General features: G+C 35.5%; 1 protein-coding gene across 1 annotated transcript; it reads right to left on the reverse strand.

Moving 5' to 3' along the window:
• Window positions 1-1,159: 1,159 nt before the first annotated feature.
• LOC121427617 lies at window positions 1,160-4,804 on the reverse strand. Its single transcript, XM_041624112.1, has 2 exons — window positions 4,635-4,804; window positions 1,160-2,556 (listed from the first exon to the last, which is right to left on the reverse strand). The coding sequence occupies exon 2, from the start codon at window positions 2,468-2,470 to the stop codon at window positions 1,886-1,888; it is 585 nt and encodes a 194-aa protein (XP_041480046.1). The 5' UTR covers window positions 2,471-2,556; window positions 4,635-4,804; the 3' UTR covers window positions 1,160-1,885.
• Window positions 4,805-11,839: the final 7,035 nt, after the last annotated feature.

Here is an 11,839-nt window from a genome sequence, read left to right on the forward strand (position 1 = left end):
GGGTGATTATTTTTCGTTCTAATTAGTGTGCTTATCTAATATAGTGTTTAATTTGGTTATTTAATGGTTTGTAATAATTTTCTATTGAAAAAAAATGAAAAAACAACCGAAAAGGGAGAAATACAAAAGAAATTCTAAAAACAAAGAAATACATAAGAGAATGGCTTTCACAATTTTTCTTTGCGGAAAATTTTGAATATTAAAAAGATGACATCTGGAAAAAAGAGGAAAATTTGAAGCGAAATTGGTAATATGCAAATAATGTTTTTCATGAATGAATTTGCATATTTTATTCATAATTGATAAAAAATATATTGTTTTCAGATTTTTTTTATACTGGCTTGCAGCTTATGCGGCAAGGAATGTGCGCGCCAAATTTCGGCACAATCTCGAGAACAGCAGCCTAGATCAGAAAGGGGCCATCATCATCCCCAGTCCTCAATACACCTCAACTAGCCAGTCCTTTTAAGGTTAAACTGTACTTTTTCATCGATGTTTAAGCTCATAATTATAATTAATAAATTCACATTTTTCACCTTGCAATATTTTGACCATGATGGGTGACGTCATATAGTTTAAAACATATTTTGAATCGTTTACTTCGATCAGGGGAGCGTTTCATGAAAGGACTTGTCGGACGTTTTATCCGACAGTTACTATAGTAACAGTGCCTCACAGCCAATCAGAGTCAGAGAAAGATGTCAGATCTGACAACTTGTCGGACAAAAATGTTGATGAAACACTCCCCAGAAGGTGATTGTCCATTCTCGAACCAATATATAATAACGTGATTTAAATCCACATTGCACAGACCTTGAAAAACAATTCGCTCATGATTCTGTTTTATCACTCCATGAAATTGACAGAGCCCTACATATACAGCGTTAAATTGCCTTCTAAATAAACTATTTGTTCTTTCCAAAGTAAATCTATTAAAATACTTTTGAATATAAATTGACATATAATATAATTGACATGTATATAATTTTGAAAATAAATTGACAATTCCTTCTCCATAATCTATGTTTACAAATGTATTCATACTAATATGTTGGTCATTAAAAGGAGAAATAGTTAGTAAAATATGAAAACGAATATCGGGAAAAGGGGGCAAAATTATAGAGTCATATGGTATTGGTAAATACATTCAATGTAGTAAAACGCAGACATTCAGACAGCGAAAACAGAAGCTTGACTTGAGGACTCTTGTATATAAAACACTGAACTGATTAATAGAATGTAAATATATTGCAAATCCGATTAAAAATTATGCAGGAAAATAATGAAACATTATTATGGTGTAAAGTGGTCCCTGTTTTTTTTTCAACAGTTATCTAATGTTAGTATTCAATTAAAAAAGAATACCTGCGAAGTATTATACATGTAGGCCTAGATAATGATTTAAGGATCTAAACAAAGGAGAGGGGAGCACAGAAAACAGGTATCAATTTTTTTTTTCAGAAGTTTCCTCAGAAGCTCTCCGCCTCTGATAAAAATCCACACAAATATTCTGAAATGGGAAAAGGGGTACTCACTTAAAAAATAAAGCTCACTGTTTTCATATTCATTTCTTATGTCAACCACTGCAGACGGTACGTACTGCAGTATCGGTATTCTTTGTTTCTTTCAAGTACTGCATCGAAAATTGTCACGACAGCTGTTGCATCTTCATTTAATTATCATTCATGTTATTAAGCTTGATTGTCTCTTATTTTACACAAAAGAACAAGGTGTCGCAAAAAAATAGTTGGCGTTCTGATTTTGTAATCGTTGCAATGAGTGAAAATCAGACCGGAAAACATTATAGTCTTTAAAATAAATATCATACAGTGAATTTGGACAGAGCAGAGAAAATGGGAAATCGATCATGAATTGGTATTGATCATCATGCAAGACCTTCGTCATCAAGATCTGCTCTCGATCCTCCTTTCGCCTGCATTTTCCGCTTCCTATCTTCTCTCTCCTTCTGTTTGGTCTCCAAGATTTCCTGCTTCCATTTGTCGGCACCCTTGTCGGGGTTGCAAATCTTTCCCGCCAATTTGACCACGATGAGGATGAGAATAAGAGCACCGACTACGCCAATGGCGCACAGAGCGCGGAAATTGAGCGGGTCGTAGTCGGTTACGAACAAAATCGTGTCACTGCCGATAGCATCGTCTGTTGCGTCGTGCGTGTAAATTGTCACGTTGTAGTACGTGGAGAAGGTCAGTTGGGTGAGGGAGTATGTTGCTGAGTTGACGTCATCGATGGTTTCGTTGAGGACGACGTTGAGGCCCTCATCGAGGACGTAAAGAACGTAATAACTGGCTTGGGAGAGGTCACTGGGGACAATCCATGTTAGGTCTGCGTTGCTCTTGCCCACCGAGCTGCTGCTAATGTTGGTGGCGTGCGTTGCCGCGCTCGTCACCGAGACGAGGTCGACGATGATAACGGTGACGATAAGAAGAACCGCGGAGGAATATTCCCTCATTTTCTCGCTACTTGGTGACTGGAAATCTCAACGGGATCAGATGGTAGTTGTGAACACTCTTTCAATTGATATTGGGGACCCCGAATCTGTGTAAATAATCATGTAAACATCAAAATATCAGTGAACAGATAAATTACATCGAACTAGGAAGAAGAGAGGACCAGCACGAAGTGGGGGTGTATTGTATGTGCAAAAATAGTACCTAATATGTGAGCTTGAAGATACTTTCATTATTATATAGGCCTTGTGAACTTCTTGATTAATTTTATGATCGGATGAAAAATAAAACAAAGAACTGTGTGCTTGGTACAATTATGATTGCTGTTTCTGCTTAATAACTTCTTCATTGCCATGAACAAATTGTTTAACGGGTGGGGGTACAGTGATAAATAAATTGTATAGCCTTTGGGAAATAAATTTGAAATACGTCTCGAGCTATAGGCACAAATCGAAGTTGACCTTTTAAAGTGAAACTCTACTTTTATTATAGATTTTGCAAAATAAACAAAGAATAATACCATAAAGTACACTCTTCCCCCCCCCCCCCTTTCTCTCCCATTTTCCCTTATTTTGGTCTTGGTTGTACAACTTTTCTTCTATTTTTTTTTTGGGGGGGGGTCATATGCCCGTAGGTTCTTCGTCCCCTTTACTGGGGATAGATGCCTTCAATAATTATACATGTATTTCCCCAGCTATAGCAGTCTGCCAAGATGAAATCGAAGCTAGGAGAGTGGATTTTATTACTGTCTTTCATCGAATACCTATTTGCTGCATACCATTTGGGTTATATAGTGCCTCTGTAATACATACATGTACATGTATGTGCAATGGACACATGCATGATTGTACATGTATGTGGAGGTGACGCCACGAAGGGAAATGGGCAGGCAACCCTTATGAATTTCCAAAAAAATAAAAAATAAAAAAAAAACAGAAGAGGGAGCTAGAGAAATGAAGAAGGGGGTGGATAAGATTCAAAAGAGAGGCCAGGCCGGGACTGGTTTAAAAAACTTTCAATATTGAATATGCAATAACAGTTTATTATATAGCTACCGAAATCATTCATTTTTAATTGGCTGCATAGTTAGTAAACATGGTAAACTGATAAACAAATGCTATCCGGCTTTTTTATGAAGTAAAATGGGGCTTACGTTGTATATATTATACCTCTATAATTGAATTTAGACAAAGTGGCGTCACATGAGGCCTCTTAATTGCCCCACCCCCATGAAAAATAGGATTATCATATGGCGTCGCCCCTGGTCCGTATGTATGTACTTATTGAGATGAAGAATGAATGGATCGTCGTTATCAATCTTATTTATTTATGATTTATTATGAAATATCAACAACAACAACAACAACAACATGAAATATGGCAAAGACATATACCGTAACCATGAATTCATATTCTTTGCATTTCTGAAGTCTTGCAACAATGATATTTCTTTTTTTTATATCGGACAATTTTATTCTGTCTATAGATATAATAATAAAGATTTTTTTCAGCACACATACACTGCAGTTCAACAGATTTTTAGTCAATATGCTATATCTTCATATCAGTCTTTGAATACTACATTATTATTGTAGATGATTAAACGGATAAACAAATTTAAAATAAGATCGAAAAATCAATTTTCAATACTAAAGTTCTAATGGGATTTTTTTTTATTTTACACAGGAAGTATCTGTCCCTCTCGTTTTATTGTTCATATTGAGATCTGAAACTTTTGTCTTGCAAGCATTAATCACAAATCATGTCTTATTTAATGTCATCAAACAACCTTAAGGGATTGAGATTCTTGTAAAAAGGCTTTTAAAATGTATTTATGATTATATTTTGCTAGATATGCCTTTCAAACTGAAGCCATATTTTTTTCATTTAAAATGGACAGAGTCCTGTACTTCTCAATTCTCATCGATGGCAATTTTAACCGATAATTAGGGCCTAACTACAATTGATTGTTTTGATCCTGAACATGTTGATATATTTGTGAAGGTGTTGCGGCCTTTCTGGTGTAAGACTATATACCTACAAAATGGACAGATGCGTTATTATTAGACAAACGGAGAAAGTAAAATGCACAAAAGTTCTTCATCGTAAAAAAATGTCGTCCATTATGGTAATTTTATGAATTTTACCACAAAAAAAAAGACTTACCAAAACTGCATTGTTTCCAAAAATATAATATCCCAGGTCTCCTCGGTTAATAAATTGTCATTTTCAGGTTTTATCTGAAGTCTTCGTAAGAAACATTTTCCATTTTATCTCAGGTATGTACAATGGAGTATAACAACAGTGTATGGATATGTCTTGTGTGTTGGGCAGCATTTGCGTTGCGTGCGCAGCACACTACTCAAGTAGATACGTCACAAACGACATCAAAATGTATTGTTACGTAATGATACACAATAGCTATGCGCCGGGGCCGGGGAACACAAAAGACGCCAAAATTCGATAGGCCGTATTGTGGATGTATCCATGTAAATAGGAAAGTGCTGAAGAATGGGCCTATTCAAGCTTAACCTTTTGCTCAGCTCCAGGGTTTTAGGCGAAAATTGTGAGGAGGCCAGACATACCTGATAGACTAGAGCCATTCTGGAAAAAGTGGCCTGTATAAACTTTAAGAAGCATTTTGGGGTAAAAGTTGGGAACCGGACTATTTCACACAATTCAAATATGCTGAATCTGATAGGATCGGTTCCCAAGCTAATTTCTCATGTTTTGACCACCTAATTTGCCTAAACGAAATGGCTGCCAAATTGATAATTCAGAATATTATTTTGACAATGTTCTTTACTCATATTTGCTTTCACAGACATGAATACTGCAAAATCATGCATACATACGTATATCTTTCGGGAAAAATTGTTATTTTTGTTTCCGGCTAATTAATTATGCAGATCTATGCATATTTTGGATCATTATGCTTTAATTTGATAATTTCAGCTCAAATATTTATATTTTTGGTACAAATAGTATTTGCATCATTATAAATGATTGTATGCCCCTTAGAATATAATACCACAGTGAATATTAATGTATTTTATTGTTTATGAATTTCTTATGTATTTCTTTGCATTTTGTGCCATTTGTTTCGTGCATGTTTTGTCATGGGATCTGTCAAAGTATTGATTATCAATGGCAGAAAATAATAAGTTTCAATGATTTTTACAAATTGTTTGTATTCGTATGTATCCATGGGCATTAACAGATGCACTGACTCTCACACTGACATCTGCATACAAAGGTAAATTCCTGCAGGGAGGGCCTTCGCATTTTAAAAGCACACTGGTGGTGATCCAACGAATTTCATGAACCTATCTGTATTCAAGGGAATGTCACTATTAATTGCTTAAATTTTAAATATAAAATGAATTGAATGATATCATTCAATTCATTCGTATTTACAGTTTTAGATGATGGATTATTAAATCTGAATCATGACAGTACTGTAAATCTCAACTCTTAATAGTCAATCAGTCGCATTTAATATCCTTTGGAGTAGTTATGTTCCCCGACCAACAGAATCTCATTACACATACATGTATATATAATATAAATTCAGTGTGCTTTTCTTTAGCAAAAAGAAGTGAAAACAGTCTGCTGAAAATGAAATGTCTTGTGTGTTCTCCATTATGCTTGTCAAATTGTTCCAATTTTGAAAAAAAATTCTCAGAATTGAACCCACATATTTATAAACCATCTAATGTCTCATTTTGTCTATCGATTAGACCGTTTTAAATGATTTAAAAGCCAGACTATGGTGTTCTAAAGTTCCACAACGAATAAGTCACTGCATGTCCTTTTAATAACAATTTTTTTTTTTAATTATATTTTTATTGGAGAATCATCGAGGATCACAATATATACAATTTTAATAACAAATTTTGATAATTGGACTTCATTAACTGATTACATGTGCATCTCCATAATAAATCTTTTCCAATGCAGTACTGCACCTTTCCTATCAAGGATTGCCGCTTCATCCCACTTAATAGGCATCCGGCTTCCCCCAGCTTGATACACCTTCGGGGTGTTGAATGATCACTGTCAGTTATCATCGAGCTGGTGTTCCATTGGATGGCTTGATTGATAGGACAGCCTCATTATAAAATTGTTGAAATCAAATCAATTTAGCACAAGTGTTCTGCGGAGGCAGTTGGTATCGAAGTCATCGTGTTTGTGTTCTTGAGATATGTCCGATTCTTATGTCACAGATCCATAGAGAAAACCTAAACTTTTGTCTTGAGAGAGAATCTGCTGTCTGACCAGATCTTGTTTCAGGTGTTAAAATGCTCGGAGTGTATCTTTCAATACCGCAGTGAATTATGTAATGTCCCCTTGGCCATTTATCGAACTTCTAATATTCACACATATTCATATCTTCATAAGATAGATTACTTCTAATTGATAACGAAGATATCTTTCAGAGGATGGTGGGTTCCTGACATGTTCGGTGTTCATGTAGGTTATTATTAATCCACTTCCTTTGATCGGTATTAAACCCAACAGCATCCAATAGCTGACCCGGCTCTGATAGGCTGCATGCGAGTCTGAGATATAACCATCAAAGTCTAGGTCAAGAATTTCTTTGTAGAGCCAGGAGATCTCTTTCTATGAAGAAAGCAGTTGCCTAGGTTATGTTTGACTTGTCAACCGGTTTTGGTACCACTGAACATGTCATTCTTCTTGGGAGACTGACAGTGATTGATGATTCTGCACTCCAATGGCTTTCCCTTTACCTTGCCAACAGGAGGACAAGCTGTATTCATCACTGACATGCAGTCTTTTGTTACTATCCTTTGCTATGGAGTTCCTTGGGGGTCTGTCCTTGGTCCCTTGTTCTTCAAACTGTACATCACTCCTCTTGGCTCTATAATGTGGCAACTTGGTCTTGGTGTACACTTTTATGCTGATGACATCCAGCTGTATACCTCACTTTTGATCCAAATGTTAAAGATACAGAGGTTCGTGCAGCTGCTGTTGTTGGTGCTGCCACTGAGGATTCGATGTTGGATGAAGGTCAACTTCTTGAAGCTTAACGATTAAAAGCGAAGTAAACTTGTTCTGTCATCTCCATATGCGTAATTATTATGACTACAACTCCAGTCTTAATAGGTGAGGAAGCTATATATCTCCAGTAAAGATATTTTGGCGTAGTCTTTGATAGAACAATGAGCATGAAGAAACTCACATCACATGTCTGCCAATCTGCATATTACCAGCTTCACAGAATTGCTGAGATCAGACACTGTCTTACATGAGGTGGTGCGGAAAATATCATCTATGACCATATAACCTCTAGACTGGACTTCTGCAAACTGTCTCCATGCTGGTTTACCTTCATCAGGCATCCCTAGCACTTTTCAACCATAGAACGCAGTGTGAAAATTTGTTCTGCATTAGCCGTGACTGGGCAGCTGGAAACCTTCTTGTTTTGCCCATGTTTTTACCATGGAGCTAATCTGTGTTTAGCCCCCTATTTTTTTTTATTTCCTCTTCTGTATTCAGTATCGTTTGGCAAAGAATCTTCAATGGCAAGGATTGGATAGAAGCTGTGGTGTTCAGTTATTACTTTGATGGGTGACTCAGAGGAAATAAATATATCGGTAATGATTAAAAAAAACCGAGTAATTGATCCGGTAATACAGACCATTTGCCTTTATCACAAATTCTTCTTTTGTTAACTGTAATGATTGCCGTTCTGATGGATACGAATCAAATATATAATTTTGCTACAAGGATGTTAACAATGTACTGATACTTAAATCCGATTGATAAACTACACTGAAAAAAAAATCATTAAAAATCATTGATTATTGGGTCTGTTATCTAATTATAAAGGATATATAAGATATTTTAATATAAATATTTCAATAAATCTAATTCCAGCATGATTACAGGTTTTCTAACTTCTAAACCCTTTTTTCTGACGGGTTCATTGAATTTGGTAATTGTCATGATTATAGGATCAGCATCAATGTGTTTTATATTGGGCATGTATAATATACCTTGCAAGTATATTACTTTCTATATACAGGTGTGGGTGTGGGAGCATGTGTGTGTATTTGTTCCTGAGTACAATTAACAGTTGTGGCAAAAGAAGTTTATCAAATGATTCAATGATTGAAGCTTAATATTTGTCTGCCATTGATACTAGTTTTTCAAGATCTCATATCAAACATATACAAAGAAATGGCAAAAATACAAGAACATAAAAAAAATCAAAGAATAATAAAATACATATAAGAATTGACTTAAATGTTATATTTAGGGGCCAAACAGTTATCATAATGACACAAATTATATTTGTACCCAGAATAATAATTTTTTGAGGTGTAATTATCAAATTATAGCACATTTTTGCAAAATATGCATAAATTTGCATAATTAATTAGCAGCAAACAGAAATAACAATTTTTTCTGAAAGGTACATTGTTATGTATGCAGGATTTTGCAGTATCAATATCGGTGAAAGCGAATATTATAAAAGAATATTGTAAAAATAAGATTATAAATAGTCAATTTGGCAGCCATTTTGTTTATGCAAATTAGGTGGTCAAAACATGAAATATTGGCTTGGGAACCGGTCTTATCAGATTCAGCACATTCAAATCTCCCCATATTGGTCTTGTCTATTATGGTGCACAAAAAATCTAAAAAGTTGTGAGCTAGCGGACCGAGCGTGATTTTTTTTTTCATATAAAAAATCCAATAGTGATACATTTTCAAAATCATAGTAAGAGAGTAATATCTCCCACCCTTTCCCTTTCCTTTAATTATTTTACTTCTGTTTTATCGTGGTCGAGGAAATTTGTGGGGCCCGGGGGTCCATGCCCCCCCCCATCTTTACGCCAAATTATACTCCGTAATATGTGAATTAAAACATGTGATAGGCGAAAACTGTGAGGAGGCCAGACATGCCGTATGGTGCACAAAAAATCTAAAAAGTTGAGAGTAAGCGGAGCGAGCGTGATTTTTTTTTCATACAAAAATCCAATAGTGATACATTTTCAAAATCATAGTAAGAGAGTAATATCTCCCACCCTTTCCCTTTCCTTTAATTATTTTACTTCTATTTTATCGTGGTCGAGGAAATTTGTGGGGGCCATGCCTCCCTAAGCCCCACCCCACCCCCCGTCCCCATCTTTACGCCAGTAGTCAGTTCCCCGTAAGTTCCATCTATTGACTATTAAAATAAAAAGAAAGTAAGAAAAACAGTAACATGGAAAGAGAGTTGTTCTTCGAAGGGGGCAGGTAATAATCAATTCTTAATGACAACCTTTAAAATAATTGTTTTCATTTGGATCTCAAGACTGTATCAAAGAGTAGATGAAATTACTTTGCGCAGTTAATTTTGTACTCGTGAAAATAGCCGACAAAGGCATAATGCGAAATAAGGCCCTCTTATTGCTATTAAAAAGATATAATAATACCAGTTCCCCGCTCCCACTTATGTATGAGCAATATAGACGATTTGAAACCTAAATATTTTATTCATTACAATAAGATTGCAAGTAATGATGGTACAAGCACATACCAGTTTGTTTAAAATGCACTTTAAATTCGCGAAATTGCTATCGTTTGTGACAGTGGCATATTCTTACGCTATAACCATGCGCTCATGAAAATGTTGTTGCTGCTGGCACAAAACCATATACTTTAAAGATAATTATAAGGCTCAATTTTCTTGTTTTTAAATGAAGTTTTGAATGGGGTGGTGATATCTTTCATTTGATTTGTAGGAGAAAGATGGTAACACAGATTATCTTTCTTAATATTTTGTTTACGCTACTATCATCATGATCATGTTGGGTCCAAGTTATTTCATGTCAATTATTGGCAGAATAACGGAAGTGTCAAATGAATCAAACGTCACTGGTACCTTAAAGACTAATACAAAACGTACACTGTAAAAACTGTGGTGTTAGAACTGACACCAATCGGTGTTAATAGAGGACCACACAATCTCTAGGGTGTTAAAATTACACCCTACAAATTGAACATAACACCAAAGAGTGTAAATGACACAACCAAAGGTGTTGCAATAGCACCTATAGGTGTAAAACTAACAATTTAACACCGGTGTAAAATAACTGGTGTGGTCCTCTATGTACACCGGTTAACACAACAATTTTGGCTGTGTATACTACTTTAAAAAAGACTCTAATAAAAAAACAGTCTAGCCTTAACAATCACGAACAGACTCCTACTCAATTTACTTACGAATATAAAAAGGAATATGATTTAAAATTCTATTTAAAAATTTAGACCATGAAGTAGTTATAATTGTAAAATTCACTAATCAGATATAAATAATAGAGAAGGCTTGATCAATTACCCAGCATTTTTGCAATAAATACGATAAAAAATAAACACAACCAAAATTGAATTGAATAAAATTTACGTCATCAACTGACGATCTACTCGAGATCTGCATCAAACTCGTTGAAGTGTTTATTGCAAATAGAACTATATGAATTTTAGAACATCAAGCGGCTTGGAATTCAATTGTTTTCAGAAAACGGAAAACTGGGAACTTTAAAAACATGTCATTTCTCAATGTGCTATAGATTAGTGCGTTAGGCTTATTAATTTACTCTCATAATATAGAAAACGAAATTAATTTCAAGAAAATATTTTGAAAAAAAAATTACTTACCATGATAACATACAGGCTTTGATGATATGGCTATACACGCACGTGCATATAGGCTTAATCAACATCTGATGATCTACATTTGACTCACAGCAGTCCGCCAATGATATCCACTGCGAGCGTGACGATGAATGAAATGATTCAAATAGTTGAACAACAATCGCAATGGAGGTCATATACATCTGGCTCTCCAGCCGGTGATGTCATCATCATATCACTTTTGTCAAATGATATCATACTCGATTATATCTCAGTGGATCGAATTGTTCGGGGGGGGGCTTAGAGGGAGGGAGGGGGAGCTCTAGGGGAGGGAGATGATGGGTATCTATCACGTCTATGGTCGGAATATTGTGTCATACGGAGGTACTACAACAGAGGATCAAGACCAGTGCTAGGCTGTTGCCACTGAAAGTGCTCTGTTGGCGACGATGGTAGTGGTGGTGGTGATGATGGTTATGATGATGATGGTGATGATGATAATGGTGGTGATGAGGATGATGATGTCGATGGTAAAGATGATGGGGATGATGCTGATAGTGGAGATGATGATGGTGGTGATGATGACAGTGACGATGTTGACGACAATGATGAGGATGAAGACGATGATTATTATGATTGAAATGGTGGTGGTGATGATGTTGATTGATGATAACGGTCATCATCATATCACTTTTATCAAATGATATCATGCTCGATTATATCTC

The sequence above is a fragment of the Lytechinus variegatus genome, chromosome 14 (assembly GCF_018143015.1).
Source record: "Lytechinus variegatus isolate NC3 chromosome 14, Lvar_3.0, whole genome shotgun sequence".
NCBI classification, from domain to species: domain Eukaryota; kingdom Metazoa; phylum Echinodermata; class Echinoidea; order Temnopleuroida; family Toxopneustidae; genus Lytechinus; species Lytechinus variegatus.

Bases quoted from the DNA above. Each gene is read 5' to 3' on its own strand.
- LOC121427617 (XM_041624112.1), bottom strand. From the start codon at position 2,470: ATGAGGGAATATTCCTCCGCGGTTCTTCTTATCGTCACCGTTATCATC.